The sequence below is a fragment of the Mya arenaria genome, chromosome 6 (assembly GCF_026914265.1).
Source record: "Mya arenaria isolate MELC-2E11 chromosome 6, ASM2691426v1".
Classification (NCBI taxonomy): domain Eukaryota; kingdom Metazoa; phylum Mollusca; class Bivalvia; order Myida; family Myidae; genus Mya; species Mya arenaria.
The window spans coordinates 48,456,352-48,473,950 of NC_069127.1; the positions used below are offsets into that span (position 1 = coordinate 48,456,352).

The following is a 17,599-nucleotide window of genomic DNA, read 5'->3' on the forward strand; positions in this document are numbered from 1 at the left end:
GTGATATAAGACTGCTGAAAAAATCACATTGCAAGTTCTCATATTTATTTTCAAAAATTGATGTTTTATGCATTTTTCAAAAACATTAATTTGCGACAGAAATATGAAAAACTGCGATAAAATCTTTTGTCAGCATTCTTGTATCGCTGGTTTTCAGATGTTTACACTAAATTTGCTCATTCCTGGACAAAAGATAAAATATTATCAAAACTGTTAATCTGTAAGAGTGCAGCCTTAAAGAAAACAAATGAAATAAAAAGGGTTTTAATGATTTCTAGCAGATAAGTCTGTTGTCAAAGAACCAAATTCAAGGTATCATTATAGCCATCTGTCATGTCAGAGACAATACACTAATGTTATTGTATTATATTTGTATATGATGTATAGGTCCTAATTATTAGGTCTATAAATCCGGCTTTAAGTGATTTTGAGTTGTGCCCTTTATCTAACTGAGAAAACAACTGATGTTTTATTATACATATTTTACAAGTGGCTCTGTGAAATATTCTGTGACTGTTTAAAAGGTGTAAATTTAAAATATTTTGTATATGTACTCAATTTTTTTTTATCATTGTTTTTTTTTTGCTCTTAAATATTTTTTGTTTTTCGTTTCAGAGACTCAGCGCCATGTCACAAATACTTCAGAACCTAAAATGAAAGTTACCGAAGAGCAACAGACTTTCCAATCTCTACAAAATTCATCTTAACTGTTTTTCAAGGTGATACTTGAGACTACCAAAGGCTTTTCAAGGACAGAATTCACAAAACAGTTTATGCCACCATCTCATATCAAAGGATTGTGCTTGAGTTGAACAGCCTTCAAACAGAAACTGTTTCAACACCTTCAATGGATTCATTCTGATTCAGTTTACCCTTGCTGTGATCTGAGCAACTATTTACATCAGTTCAACATTGTAAATTGTTTAAACTTGAAAATTCTGTCATTATGCAACTCACATGAATCTATTTACTGTGGACTTTGATGTTGACTCTATACAGGAAGAAGAGACCATCTTTATACATGCTGGCATATCTTTTAAAAAGGAAACAAATATTATAACCAACATACTACACTGTTATGTCATCCAAGGACTCAGCTACTGACTCAATTTATAAATACTTCAAAGGAAAAATGTCTCTGTCAATGTAATTACTGCTGTGCATAATAAGGCATTTTTTTATTATGCGCCCCTTCGAAGAAGAGCCTGAGGGGTATATTGCTTTGCACATGTCGGTCAGTACCATCTACCGTCTGTAGACCAAAGCTTGTCCTAGTGATAACTCATCAATTCCTGGACGTATGGTTATCAAACTTGACATGAAGTTTGGGCCTGACCAGTAGATGATTTTAGGGCTCATTGGGTCAAAGGTCAAGGTCACAGTGTCCTTGAATGGTAAATTAATTTTAAAGCTTGTCCGAGTGATAACTCAACAATGCCTAGACCTTTTGTCATCAAACTTGATATGGAAGTTGGGCCCCACCAGTAGATGACCCCTATTGGTTTTGGGAATCATCGAGCCAAAGATCAAGGTCACAGTGACCTTGAATGGTAAAAGATTGTCCAAGTGATAAATCAACAATGCCTGCCCCCATGGCCCTCAAACTTGACTCGGAGGTTGGGCCTTACCAGTAGATGACCCCTATTGATTTTAGGGGTCAAAGGTCAAGGTCAAAGTGATTTTGAAAGCAAACTCGACAATTCCTGGACCAATCATGCCATTCAGTCTGAATGGTCATCAAACTTGACATAAAGGTTCGGCCTGACCAGTAGATGACCTCTCTTGACTTTGAGGGTCATCAATCCAAGGTCAAGGTCACAATTACCTTTAATGCAAAAAAGATAACAAATCCTCTCGCAGGGATATCTCAACAATGCCTGAACCTATGATCATCAAACTTGACATGGAAGTTGGTCCTGACAAGTGATGACGTTTATTAATTTTAGGAGTCATTGGGTCAAAGGTCAAATTCACAGTAACCTTGAATGCGAAAATGTTTCCAGTGATAACATGTCAATGCCTGAACCCATGACCCACAAACTTAAAATTTAGATTTTTGTAGACCAGCTGATGACTCATATGGATTTTGAGGTCATAGAGTCAAAGGTCATGGTCATAACACACTCTATCCTCACACTTTGAATGGTCATACTCTTAAAACTGCCTCAACGGCATCCAATGTCAGTGACTAATCAGCTGTCATTTCGGTCCATGCTTATTTCATTCAATTGTTCATATAATCCTGACAATATGGCGTTCAGGTGGGGGCATAATGTTTGACAAACTTGTTGATACTTGGCTCATTTCTTACATGTAGCTGTAACATTTTGGGCAACTTCTCAATTATTTTGTTTAAGACATTTTTCATCCAGCTCATCTAAACCTAAGTTAGTGTTCATGTTAACTTTTATGACGGCCTGTTTATTGTACTTTTTATAAATTATTTTTAATGACTTTTTCTCAAGAACCATTTGGCTAAGTATGTCTCCTCCTGAAATAGACTAATTCTTTTAGCTCCAGTTGTCTGTCTGTCCGTCTGTAACAAATTGTGTCTGCTCCATGTCTCTTTAACCTTTTGAAGGATTTGATATAACTTCCCACAAATGTACACCATATTGAGAGGAAGGGTTTATTATTATAACTGTTGAGCAGTTTCTGAACTTGACTGTATTTAATCTTGCATTTACCACAAGCTGTTCAATATAACATTGACCAATACAAGGAACTAAACCTTCTAGGTCACCATTTTGGAATAAAGTAATACTTAAAGCTCATATTTCCATAAGAATCTGCTCATTTACAGTTTAATTAGCTTATACAAGTACAAATGTATATCATTTCAACATAACATCAGATCCTCCACTGTTTTATGTTTGCAACATTTTTTTTAAACTTTGATTTATATATCATGACTTTTATGAACAAATACCAAACAGCAACTCACAGATCTATACTCATTTGGGCAGAATTTTGTAAATCCAAGCATTGTCATTTGATATTCAATGCTTTTTGGCAAATTGAGGCATTTTCTGTCACATTAAAATCAATATTAACAATTAATCTCCAACTTTAATATTCTCATATTTTTGTGCCCAGTCTTTGCCAATTATTTGTTTGTCTATTGGTATGCATGTGTGTTTATTCATACTGCTTTTCAAAATAACGAATTAATAAAATGTTTGAAATATTTTATATGTTCATAACTTATTAAATATAACAAAAAGATGACTGCATTTTGTTTTATTTCACATCATGATCACTCATAGAGCAAGACTTGAAGAAGTATAGTGATATAGCCACAGGTGTTTGTCTGACTTTCTCCTACCCAAGAGGGCATGTGTTTGAATCCCAAGTTTGAAAACACAGTTCAAAGGTCAGTTGATGTATCCTGATTGCAGGCAAAGAGAAACACTCTATGATGGGCACCTGTAAAATAATCTTTACTATTATCCATAAAACGTGAAAGTTGTTAGTAAAATAAAAAAGAAATGATCTAACATTTTGTTCAAATACAATTCTTGATAATATTTCTTGTAAAAGTACACATTTATATTAAGAGATAAAAAAAACACTACAGTACAAATCCGTTTTGTAAAAGCCATTCCTCAAATTCAAATGAAATGCCTGCCTTGACAGTGATATTTTGTATTAAGATTACATATATTGGTAAAAAATCGGTAGTTTGCAAGAAGCAGTAGCAAGTATTTTCTTATTTTCTTATTTCATACTATGTTATAATGGCAATTGCATTGTTTTTGAAATACTGGGTCTAATAACGCTAAAAAATATAATGATAATCCTATTCCCCGATTACTGTTTGCATAGTTTTTGCAATAGTTGGTTTAATCATGCGCTGAGATATACAGTCATACGCAATGCTTTTCAGTGCTGCAACACTGCATCTCAGATGACTGAGCTTTTCTTTCAAAAGATTGCCTGCAATGAAAAACTTAATAAATCATATCAATAACAAACAAAGAGGATGCTGTAATTGACAATAGGTCTACTTATTTGTAATGACAAATGTCATTTGTATACTGGTCAGTATATAGAATTGTATATTAAAACATATTTGAGTGTGTAAACTTACATACCTTAAGGAAACAGTTCAAATAATATTCGCTAACTAAACTCTTTCTTAAATTTGTACTTCCGGGGTTTTCAATCGAATAGAACAAAGAATTAACGAACGTAATAGTACATTTACCTTTTGGGATGTGATTATTTAACATGTTAACGCCATAATAATTATTATACACAATACAAGCGATAAGATATGGATATAGTTGGTATCGAAATGTGTCATAACCTGAAAACATTGCAATGTGACACAGGAAACAGCTGTTTAAACGGGTCAAACCATGCCGTAGCAATCGTAGTCGACAAAACGTTACCACCCACTATATTTATTAAAATAAATAGTAAATGTCTATTTTGATTATTCGAAAAGCGAAGCAGATCAAATCACTATTTGCGAATTTTTTTAGTATACTTACATCTACGGTTTGTTTACATTTTCGTCCGATCCTTCCCCATTTTGAAGAGTAATTACGTACGAAAGCGTTAATAAAACGGTCGCAGAAATCTTCGTATGCAACTTCGTACGAAGTGATCGCTTGCTTAACATGCATTCATAAAAAATAGTCATGCATGACGAAAGTTGGCTCTTTAAATAACCAAACTGTCAATAGTTGATAACAACGACACGATTTTGAAACCAGACAGCTCTCCCTGTATATTTTTCTGCACATACACCAGAGGCACCGTCCCTCAGCACTTTCAGTGCTTTGATTAGTAATAGTTAGATGAGAGGTAAGATTAAATCGTAATGATAAAGCATGTGCGGATTGAGCGAAGCGAACGCGGCCTATTTCACTTAAGTTCATCTAACTTAATCAGAATACAACCTCCTTGGCTGTGACATTCTCAACGCAAAATCTTACAGATGAAGTGTGTATCGGATGAGAGACAGAAAGCGGACCTTTAAACACCCGCGAAAGTTGAATTTTTCAATTATTAAGCTTAGTACTTAATGATTGCCTCTCTGCGATTCCATTGACTGAAAATGTACGTAGTATTCTAAACTAGTATAAGAGCACACAACATTGCACTTGTCCCAAGTTTGATACGTAATATCAAAGTTTAACATATAAACCTAACCGGAGCCAATATCAACTGGTAGACAAGGACGCATCAAGTCAAGCATATCATTGATACATTAATTTACTGCGTGTTGTTGAAAATTTAGAATTAGAGAATGATACTTTTTTGACTAATGTAAGAGTGATTTCGATTGATCTTTTGTAAAATTGTTTTTCTTTAACCTAATTGGCAAAAGGTGTAAAGAAATAATGTAATTTGTCGATTTCGAGGCGTATAAACAAGCCCGGAGGTCAATAACTCCTTTCATTTTTTGAGCATGCGCAAAGAATGTTTGGGTATAAAAGACTGGCCGGATCGGACCATATCCGGACCAACGGAAATCTTCGAACTGTTACGGAAATCGTTCGAAATTTTCCTAATTTTGTGTTGGTATAAAAAGACTGGCCGGACCGGACCAAATTAAAATACGCATTGCTATGTTTTATAGATATTGAATCTATTATAAAATATATTTTATTATATCTGTCTTAGCGTCTGTTTGTGCGTCTGTCTGTATGTATGTCTGTATGTGCATCTGTACGTGCATCTGTATGTGCGGCTGTCTGTGCGCCTGTAAGTATGTCTGTCTATCTATATGTATGTCTGTCTGTATTTATATATGTCTGTCTGTCTGTGCGTCTGTATGTACGTCCGTATGTATATATGTCCGTATGTTTGATTGTCTGTAAAACTGTCTGTGCGTCTGTTTGAATGTCTGTCTGTATGTATGTATGTATGTCTGATTGTGCGTCTGCCTTTCTGTATTGTCATTATTATTATTATTATTATTATTATTATTATTATTATTATTATTATTGTTATTATTATTATTATTATTATTGTAACCAATTATTGTAACCTTACATAATAAAATATATTGACTAATAAATAAAATATATATGAAACATAGCAATGCGTAGTCTAATTTGGTCCGGAAATTAGGTAAACTTCCGAACGATTTTCGTAACAGTTCGGAGATTTCAGTTGGTCCGGATTTTTCAATCTGATCGAAGAAGCTGAAACAAAGACGGGTATGTAACTATAATGCTTTCTTTTACGGATTGAGTAATTGTGTTGTTTCGTCAATTCGTTGTAAACTGACGACATGTGAGTACTGAACGTTCACCAGGTCTGACAAGTGGCTTTCCTCCTGGCTCTCCATTTTCCCCCTGCTGATCCAGTGTGTGTATACCACGTTCAAAATACACAAAATGCAGCTGCTTTTTTTCAAACAAAGTTCTTATTACTAAATGTTTCAATGTATATTACTCAAAATCTGTCTTAAAGTAATAGAAAGCTTGAAAGATGTCCTGCATTATTTGAATACGGTTTGTGAACTCATCCATGTTTGCATTATATATGTAATAAAACAAACCTACGCTGATTAAAATTTCCATGTGTCAGTACTGAAACTGCCCATTTCGCCCCCTCACAAAACACTTACTGTACATTGCTATGGATCGATTTAGAGCGAGCCTTTTTTGCTGTCTCCTACAGCAATTTTGTACTTGTTTGATAAAGTGTTCATGTCATTTCAACTTACCATATTTATACTGTGAGTTTGGAATCCCATTTTGTCTATATATATAAAACCGATAAGTGCCTGTCATTATCTAATATTAGGTAATGTTATGTATATAGATATATGTATGATATACATGGAAGTGGTGTGATTTGGTAACTTTTATTAGGTTTACTTAATAAGACATATCACCCGCGTCCAATAATAATGATAACGAAAACTCGTACAAAATATGGAACAAAAAATAAAATTACTTTACATTAAAATAAACCTTTCGCAATTCATGCCACGTGGTAAGTCTGACAAACGCAAGCCTGATCATGAGTAATATGTGTTATATATATAATATATTAAGCTGCAGTATGGTGTTTCATAACTTTTTGGAAAACGTTTGGAAAAGGTATATTCATTTTAATATGTAATTCTTAACTTGAACCATCTTAATATACGTTTTCAAAGTAGTGTAAATATTGACCGGCGATAAAAGAGCAAGTGATCATTGTGTGATTCAAAGCAGGAACTTCCTTATGATTTTCACGATAAAAACAATAAGTAATTAAATATAAACTTGGTATTTAACTTCATATAATATATGTTAATAAATATCTATAGCCATAATGACGTTCTCTTAAAATCTTGAAATTCATATATTCATCTTGAAGTTATGATATTAACATTAAACAAATGATTTCATAAAATACATCTCTCTCTCTCTCTCTCTCTCTCTCTCTCTCTCTCTCTCTCTCTCTTCTCTCTCTCTCTCTCTCTCTCTCTCTCTCTCTCTCTCTCTCTCTTTGAGACAAAACCATGCTAGATAGCATTGTTATTCAATTAATAATAAGGAGTTACAAAGGGTGATTTTCATATGAATGTTATCGGCTTCTCATTTTCTGATTGATTTAGAATGAATCGGTATAGTTGTTCTTGTTGTTTCGCCTTTCAGTAGAAGTTTATTGGTGAAGTCATGATAAGCAAAGAAACTGCTGTTGTTCGTTCAAATCGTATGCTTATTTCTGAACTGTAACCGTTTCATAAAGTAACTGATAAACCTACATGTACTAATATATATATGAATATTGCTTTCATGATCTCACAAATGTATTACTAGTGTAAGGTAATTTAATGAAAGCCGATATATGGTTAGATGATTTGACTATTTTGAGTAGGTAAATAAGGCTAGAGACTTTTAGTCAACACATTTCCATTTTTGTGTAAATGTCTACACTTATCGTTCCTCACCAATATTTATTTAAGATTGTTCGGCTTGTTTCCAATTTTTTTATCAATTTTGCAATCTTATGAACACATTTAAATAATGTGGTATTTTAATTCGCATAACACCATACGTCCCATTTTGTAACCCTTGTGCATTATTCGAAGGGCTGACGATACCTGATTTCGAAACATAAAACCACATTGAAACATTTTGAACATTGCATTATAATACATAATGTACGTACAATGTACATAATTCTATATTATATAAAGCGAAAATGCAACGTTCGAAATATTCCAGTTCGCCTAGGACTTTGTTTATGACGTGTGTAGTCAGCAAGAAAATGCAAATTGTGAATGGCTTCAGCCTACAATAAAAACGGACAACAGCAGAAGGCAGATACAGTTAAACCTACACCAATTTCACTTGGAATCAGTACACTCAAGCCCAAGTTTCAACAGTATGCTCTGCCGTCCAAAAGACATGAGTCGTTTACGGAGGCAACAGTGCCGTGGCCTGAAACGTCGCCCGTCAAAGTTGAGGACTTGGTGGCCGCCGGACTCGTTTATACAGGTGCGTGTACAATATATAGTGAACACATATGGTCTGTGTCGGGTACTGTTATTTATAAAAAAGTTTTTCTAACCCATCAACATAAATACTTTGGAAAATAAGATTACGTTGTGCTATAAATATAATTACGTTTTAGGAAAAGTACAATCGTTTATATTTTCGTACGACTGTATGGCCATCTCCAGAATATTCGCTGCATGCCGAACCATCTATAAGACCTAATGACATTTCATAAAGCTTTAATCATAAATGTCATAATTCAAGTGAATCATGGAAAAATGTACATCAATAATTTGACATCATACCTTACATATTTACTTACCTAGTCGTCAATGCGAAACAAATGTTTATTGTCAGGTGTTGGCGATAGTGTGCGATGCTACCATTGCGGTGGTGGTCTCCGGAACTGGGAGTCGGGAGACGATCCAATGGAACAGCACGCCAAGTGGTACCCTACCTGCCAGCACGTCCTCATTACCAAGGGAAAAAACTACATCCATAGTGTTGAAGCGGGCGAAAATCCCGACAGAATGCCGAAAAGATCAAAGGTCAGTAATGTCACTTCAGGTTGTAACCGTCGAGTTCCATAAAACACTATTAATTATCATTCTTGGATATGTTTTTCATGATGATTTGTCTTAAAAGATGTTCACAACTGCTGCCATGGGGCGGATAGCTAGAACACTAGAGATCAATAGATCACCATAGCATCCAACCATCGCTTATTCTGAGTTACTCAACACAAAATATTTTTTGCTGCTGCAAGGTTTCTCAAAACAAGGTCATTATTGATGGTATTTTAATTAAAAAGAAAATCCAATTTTTTTTTTAAATGTGCAGGTTAAACAAGCATCAGCGGAAGTTTCAGCATCTCAACAACAACAAGAAGAAGCTATGCAAGCTGCCGCTGAGTTCGGCTATTCAAAAGAACACATTTACACTGCGGCCTGTGTATTTCGAAAACGACATGGTAATTTACAATTTTATGATTGTTTTTTTTTTAAATTTCTGTTATTTGTATGTGCAATGTAAAGGCAAAGTTTCAGCTGTGTAAGGTTGCTAACCCTGCTTTTATGGCTTTATAACTATCGTTAAAAATGTCCAGAGTTACACCGTGTAGAGGTGAGATATCGGTATTTAGCAGATACCATCAGTTCTTCATGCACAGTTATCCGCACTCTGGACTTTTTGAATGGTCCAATACTACGCAAAATAAATACAAACAACAACCTTTGGCGTTCTTTGAGATAGAATAGAGTAAGATAAAGCTAGTGGACTTTGACAGTTGTATATCTACAATTGCTGTCGATGGGAAATCTCAATCAAACCAACACTGCTGGTCATGGTTGCATTTTAAATAATTATTTTATCGTTTCCATTTTCAGGAGCCTCTTCCCAGTTTAAAGGAGCTGATTTGGTGACCATCTTGATGGAGATGGAAGACGACCCTGAACTTGCTTTGAATGCCAATGTTTCTGATTCATCTTCATCAAATACATCAGAAAAACATCTCGAAAAAGAAGGTATAGTAGTTGCAAGAGTACGGAAATAGTCAGTGTTAATAATGTTTCTGTAATTATTGTGTGTGGTATCTTAATTTGTGCTTGAAACGATTTAGTATATATGGGCATTAGCTAATGATGATAATTGTTGGTTTAACTGCACCTTACGCGTGCTTTTCAAACAAAATGATATAATTAAACGTTTGGAAAAATTACTCTAAACAACATATACTTCAGGTGACGACAACCTTCAAAGTCTATTGGAAGAGAATCAAAAACTCAAAGAATCCCAGAACTGTAAAATTTGCCTGGACAATCGCGCGGACGTTATCTTTCTCCCGTGTGGTCACATTGTCAGCTGTCCCCAGTGTTCCCCCGCCCTTGACCTCTGTCCAGTCTGCCGCAAGTCAATCATGGGCCTTGTCAAGGCTCGGTTTGCCCTCACTGAACAAAGTGCATATAATGAGTTGGATGACGAGTAGTTTAGGTCGTCCGAATTTTTATACTTGGTAGGAATATGACACTGGCTGATTGTAATGTAGAAATAGCAGCGAGAAAGTGTTTCGGTGCGCATTTCAAGTGTATCATTTAAATATTTGGAACTGGTAAGCGTTATTGTTTCGTCTTCAGTGCTTTCACTGCAATTTCCATTGCACTATTTATTCACACTGGATTGCGAAGCCATTGAAATGCTTACGTGAATCCATCACGTGTTAAATCACAGCATTGTTTGATAACTGGCTACTTCTTTTTTGTTACAACATAACTGTACATTAAGCAATGTTTTAACATGTTTCACACCAAGATCAATGTCACTGTGTCTTAAAGGGAGCTATGTGTTGTTTGCTATACAGAGTGGTCCACCCATTGCTTAAAGCAGTTCAAAACACTAAACAAGATCCCAAAATGATGATGTGTGTACTCGACAATGACACTCATGCTTATTGGACAGTCGTGATTAAGACATAAATCTCAATGTTAACTGAACATTTTTAAGAAGAGGTGCGGAATAAAAAACAGAGGATTGAACGTTATTCGAATTATGTTAGTAAAGTAAATGCAAAACAAACATAACCATTATGAAGGTATAGTAAATAAAATCAAACACTGAATTCGCTTATTAATGACTTTTTGTTTAGAAGCTGAAATATTTTATCTACCTAAATAGTCTTTCGTTACAAAGGTGCTAGCATAGAGCGTTTATTTGTATTTTTTGAAATACTGTATTCACGTGTACGTTTATTGTGTTTTTCTACGAAGCTGGTCTTCATGATTAAAACAAATTAAATCAGTATTAATATTGTATACTAGTATTCAAATTGACATGTTTTCGGGACAGTTTCTTTGTTATTTTACTTGCGAACTGTGTTTACATTACTTGTGATAAACTATAATAATTGTGTCGAACAGTCATTGTTATAAGGGTTTTGTTTTGAACCCCCACAGTTTGTGTTCAAAACATTGTGTTATTTTTAATATTAATAATATATCAAGACAGCAAGGAAATTTGTACAGGGGACCTATTCATGTACGATCTTAACCCGTGTTGTTGAAATGTTAGAACATCATTGAAGTCTATGTTAGTTTCTATATCATTTATTGAACTTACGTAAAACAGTTTTTATTATGTTAATTGATTTTTTTTCTTTTTCGATTGTTTTCACATACATAGTGATTAATGAAGCGCATTGATAATAATTGTTATTCTTGTTGTTCTCTCATATTTTATATTTATTTTGTACTTTTTCATCAATAGTATTATTACACTTGAGTAACGTTTATAATGCATGCAACATTCACTGTTCAATGAATGTAAAAAAAGATGAAAACGTGTCCTACCTTGTGTTCTTTGTTTGTTTCATACTACCTTTGAATTTCTTTACAATCAAAAATATATTTTACGAATGCTCAAAGTATTTACATTTTGTCTTAGCTCTAAGCTGGAGTTTACCATGCAGCTTGTGATTATACATACATTTATATTATACATACCAATATATATCTATATACCATATGTATCTACGTAACGCTATGTAACGCTACGGTAACTCTGTGATACTTATTAAAGGTATTTTGTATGCTTTTTCATGCTAAACGATGAACTATTGATTGATGGAATTCTAAAGATCAGTTGTGAAACTAGTCTTCCGATTGTTGATATGTTTATGTAGAAATACGTTTTGTATTTGTTACAATAATATTGATACATTCTCACCAACTGGTTTGTCTAAGGAAATGTTATTTATTCTTATCATAATTACATTGCACATAGTACTGGTCATTTCATGTTTGTATAATTTATTGAATGACGAAGAGCTGTCAAATACATGTTCTGTTCTGTCCCGTTTTGTTATTTTTTGCTGTAAACATTTCTGTTATTGTTCAATATGCTGTCGTTATTTATTATGTCAGTTTAATATATGAAACAGCTTATCAAATCTACCTCAAACGAATTTATTTCGTCAATAATGTCTTTCAATTGTTTGAAATTACCGAAAATGCATGTTTTATAAATATCTATAAACTTCCATTCCTCTGTTAAATTAAAATGATGTAGATGCCATTGCATGAAAGCGTATGTTGTATACCCTCCATAAAACTACGAATAAAGTTCAGAAAATGAACGTGTGTGTTGTACACTAGATACATTTTAGAAATATTTTCATTCAGTAGATTATTCAGGATGTTTCTAGTAAAATGTTTTTTATTAATAACTATTTTAGAAAACGTCATCGTGTTGTTTGTGAACAGGGTTGTTCAGTGTAGCCACAAACTCGACACTCACAACATAAAATGCCTTATATATTATATTCGATCAAACGTTTGGTATTCGAATGTCAAAATCGGTGTTCGAATATTCGGAAAAAAATAGTAATGATACTAATTCTCAATAAAGAAAATTAAAAACCTTTTGCCTACAACTCTGCTCTTGTTTATAAAGTTCGTTTTTGTTTTACAACGACTGGCCCCCTAATGCCAGAGGTGTGAATGTGATGACAATACACTAAACACGTGTCATATGTCATTAAGGGACATATCGTCGGGTACTGTAAAAAGTCCCATTACTTTTACAATTACTGACTAGAAATCGGCTTTAACACCAAAGTTTTGTTTTGGCTGCAAATTAAGCTGGGCAACATAGCTCAAATCGCCGTGATGATATGATGCCATGTGCTACAATAATGTTGTTACATATATGTGCTTTAAATTGTTTTCCATGTTTCTATACAATGTTCGCGCTTTAAAATGTAAATGTATAGTATAGCTTTTTATGATATATTTGCTCTATTGTTGAACACTGGATGAGTCGAATCCAGATATGTTTTCGATTTATTTTTTTACTAGTTTCCGAGTTGGTGTAGGTTTCCCATAGTTATATTTTAGTCAATTCAGAGGTCAATCTCAGAACGAGGCTGCTTGTCCTATGGAAAGACCCTCCGTTTGCGCAAAACGCTATTTGACTAGAAATCCATCTAATTTCACATTGTTTACACATAGAAAGGCAGCGGAATTAAAATTATTCGATTGTGTTGTTTGTCTGTTTATAATGTATTTTTTTTCTTCCTGAAAATTGCGAATTTCAAAGGCTTATTTGGGGAAAATCGGGGTCCGCCGCTACGTCAAATAGAGTATAATTGCCCCGGCTATTACTTAAGCGAATAATAATAGTAGTTTACTACATCTTCCAAATTATGTATTTCGGTAATCGAATATTCGAATATTCGATCGAAAGAATTACCGAATATTCGAATATCAATTTTGCCATTCGTTTGCATCCCATAATAGTATTAATGGTAACAAGTGTCGTCTGCCTATTTACCATCAAAAATATAGTTTGAGAAAGTGCGGACTATATGAATTGCAAGCTATGTTTTTAATAACCGAGCTAAATTTGACAAAGCAAGAAGCAATCATAACGCAATATCTATTTTAATCATTTAATTTCCAACCAATTTCTATTCTATTTCTCTGGTTAATAAATCCTTGGCAAGCATAACTCATATTGTAACACCATAGGATGGAGTCTTATGCAGGGATTGGTTACGTTCTCCATCCTGGTTTGCCTGGTTACACAGCGACATTAACTTTATTGTCAATTAAATATTAATTTGTCATTTACCATCATGCTTCAATAAACCTGGGGCGGCCACTGTGGTTGGTTTACATGGGGACTCTTGGATTCACTGTGCTACATATCAGCAACTTATTAATACACATATGCTCGCGAATCATAATGGTGAACACTCGTATAAAACCCTGTTCATGCAGCGCTATCAGCGCTTTGATTTATAATGATGTTAGCCATTTTCCAGTGTGAATGTGATAATTTTGCTTTGTTTTATGTCACTTATGTTTGCTTGCTATCAAAGTTGGATACAATTTATCTTCTAAAAACTAAAAGGTAATATGACAAGCACAAGTTATAAATAGGTACGAAATTAACATAATTTTGTTTTCAAGCACTGGTGCTATAGGTAATTTAAGTATGTTTTCATCCACTATTCATAATAACTTAAATCAAGTACATAGCGATCAGATACCTGAAAATGAAAGATACCACAATAAACATAACATTTTACAATATAGTTTTTTCCCCACTTCAGATTTTAACCACTCAGCGATATGAACCACTGCATTTTCTTCCTCCTATATTATGTATTACCCTATTGGTTTGTACACAATGCACGTTTTGTTAACAGTTCATACGACACTGACAGTAAAATCTTAAACAACCAGTGTTTCGAAATAACCTATTTAATAAGAAAGGTTAATCATTTTTCTTTAACCTCTCAGCAATCACGTATTTATTATTTTTTCGCCAATGATTATTCTGTTTGGTGAAATCTGCTGGTTAATTTCATATATATATATATATATACACTATCTTTACTTTATCTTATATATATATATATATATATATATATATATATATATATATATATATATATATATATATATATATATATATATATCAATTTGTTATGCAGAAGGTGAAAATATTTGTTATAAGCCTATTTAAAACGATATGTTCCATATTGTGTACGATTTTACTTATTAACAACCAAGGTAGAGTGTCAAGTAAGCATTATAAAACCGATTATAACACATTTCGCTATATATACACTAGATTGGGATTCCAACTAATTTTACTATATATATATATATATATATATATATATATATATATATATACCACTCATATGATGTCTATGATATATATATATATATATATACATATATATATATATATATATATATATATATATATATATATATATATATATATATATATATATATATATATATATATATATATATATATATATATATATATATATCATAGACATCATATGAGTGGTGTGATTTGGTCGTTTTTATTACTTGATAAGACAGTTCTACCTCCCGCGCTCAATAATGATAAAAATAATAATAATAATAATAATAATAATAATAATAATAACGAAAACTCGTTCAAAATATGTGACAAAAAGTAAAAGTACTTAAATAAGTAATCCATCTTTCGCAATTGATGCCAAGCGATTAGTCTGACAAACGCAATCCTCATCAGGAGTAATATGTGTTATGTATATATATATATAACGCAACCATGATCAGGAGTAATATGTGTTATGTATATATATAACGCAATCCTGATCAGGAGTAATATGTGTTATGTATATATATATAACGCAACCATGATCAGGAGTAATATGTGTTATGTATATATATATAACGCAACCATGATCAGGAGTAATATGTGTTATGTATATATATATAACGCAATCCTGATCAGGAGTAATATGTGTTATGTATATATATAACGCAACCATGATCAGGAGTAATATGTGTTATGTATATATATATAACGCAATCCTGATCAGGAGTAATATGTGTTATGTATATAAATAACGCAACCATGATCAGGAGTAATATGTGTTATGTATATATATAAAGCAACCATGATCAGGAGTAATATGTGTTATGTGTATATATATATAACGCAACCATGATCAGGAGTAATATGTGTTATGTATATATATAACGCAACCATGATCAGGAGTAATATGTGTTATGTGTATATATATATAACGCAACCATGATCAGGAGTAATATGTGTTATGTGTATATATATATAACGCAATCCTGATCAGGAGTAATATGTGTTATGTGTATATATATATATAACGCAACCATGATCAGGAGTAATATGTGTTATGTATATATATAACGCAACCATGATCAGGAGTAATATGTGTTATGTATATATATAACGCAACCATGATCAGGAGTAATATGTGTTATGTATATATATATAACGCAACCATGATCAGGAGTAATATGTGTTATGTATATATATAACGCAACCATGATCAGGAGTAATATGTGTTATGTATATATATAACGCAATCCTGATCAGGAGTAATATGTGTTATGTATATATATATATATAACGCAACCATGATCAGGAGTAATATGTGTTATGTATATATATCATATATTAAACCACAGTGTGGTGTTTCATCACTTTAAGAAAGAACGTTTGGAAAAGGTATGTTCATTTGTATATGGTATTCTTAATAAGATTTCTTAACCTTAACAATATTAATATACGTTTTCAAAGTAGTGTTAATATTGACCGGAAATCAAAGAGGAAGTGATCATTGTGTGATATTATTCAAAGCAGGAACTTCCGTATGAATTTTACGATAAAACAACAAGTAATTAGATATAATCTTGATATTCAACTTGCTATAATATATAAGTTGATAAATATATATATAGCCGTAATGACGTTCTCTTGAAATACGTACCCTTATCTTGAATATTACATTAAAGTGACACTCTTATTCAAAATCAATACATACACATTTATAACAAACATAAATTTTGACTGATAAACCTTCAACGAATTACTTTATAATCCATTTATGGAAAATATGAATTACTGAATACAAGATTGTAATCGTGTATTTAATATTAGAAAGCGCAACAATATTAAATGACTGGTGAATGCTAAAAGATTTACTGTGGTATACTCTAGTCTCATAAGGTAGAAAGTTTTATGTCCATTTCTTTCAAATTAAACTCGGTATCCTTCATAAGAACCATTGCTTTCGATATTTATAAACAATTATTCATCATTTTTGGAATATTAAACCAATATTATTAATTGTGGTAAATCTTATTTGGGAGTAAGAGTGCATCTTTAAACAAATGATTTCATAAAAGAACATAACACATGAATATCTTCGGTTTATATATATATATATACATATAAATATATATGGGTCTTTTAGTCAACATAACACTTTCGAAAAAAATATAAACGTTGAAATCTTTTGATTTTTAAAAAAATAAAGTGGTCTATTAATTCGCATTGCACCATACGTCCCCGGTGCCATTGCACCAGACGTCCCCGGTGCATTAATTGTCTTTACATGTCATGTCAAAAGGTTGGCCTGACGGTATGTGATTTCGAAACATACAACCACACTGAAGCATTTAAACATTGCACTGTACCTTATGTATGTTACAATGTATCTATTTCTATATTTAAAGCGAACATGCAACGTTGGAAATATTCCAGTTTGCCTAGGATTTTGTGTATGACGTGCGTGGTCATCAAGAAAGTACAAATTGTGA

The 17,599-nt window shown here is 32.8% G+C and overlaps 1 protein-coding gene across 2 annotated transcripts; it reads left to right on the forward strand.

The window, feature by feature from the left end:
• The first annotated feature begins 6,940 nt into the window (after positions 1-6,940).
• Positions 6,941-12,579, forward strand: LOC128238536 (E3 ubiquitin-protein ligase XIAP-like). Of its 2 annotated transcripts, none has more exons than XM_052954564.1 (6): positions 6,941-6,957; positions 8,181-8,453; positions 8,811-9,001; positions 9,294-9,423; positions 9,839-9,976; positions 10,193-12,579. In XM_052954564.1, exons 2-6 carry the CDS (start codon positions 8,237-8,239, stop codon positions 10,435-10,437), a joined length of 921 nt encoding a protein of 306 aa, XP_052810524.1. In that variant the 5' UTR covers positions 6,941-6,957; positions 8,181-8,236; the 3' UTR covers positions 10,438-12,579. The 2 variants fall into 2 exon arrangements, with proteins under 2 accessions (XP_052810524.1, XP_052810523.1); XM_052954563.1 differs by having other exon boundaries at positions 6,952-7,064.
• Positions 12,580-17,599: the final 5,020 nt, after the last annotated feature.

Excerpts from the sequence above, each read along its gene's own strand:
- LOC128238536 (XM_052954564.1), top strand. The coding sequence starts at position 8,237 with ATGGCTTCAGCCTACAATAAAAACGGACAACAGCAGAAGGCAGATACA. Across the intron at positions 9,424-9,838 it reads TGTATTTCGAAAACGACATG|GAGCCTCTTCCCAGTTTAAA; the intron begins GTAATTTACAAT and ends TTCCATTTTCAG. Across the intron at positions 9,977-10,192 it reads AAAACATCTCGAAAAAGAAG|GTGACGACAACCTTCAAAGT; the intron begins GTATAGTAGTTG and ends CATATACTTCAG.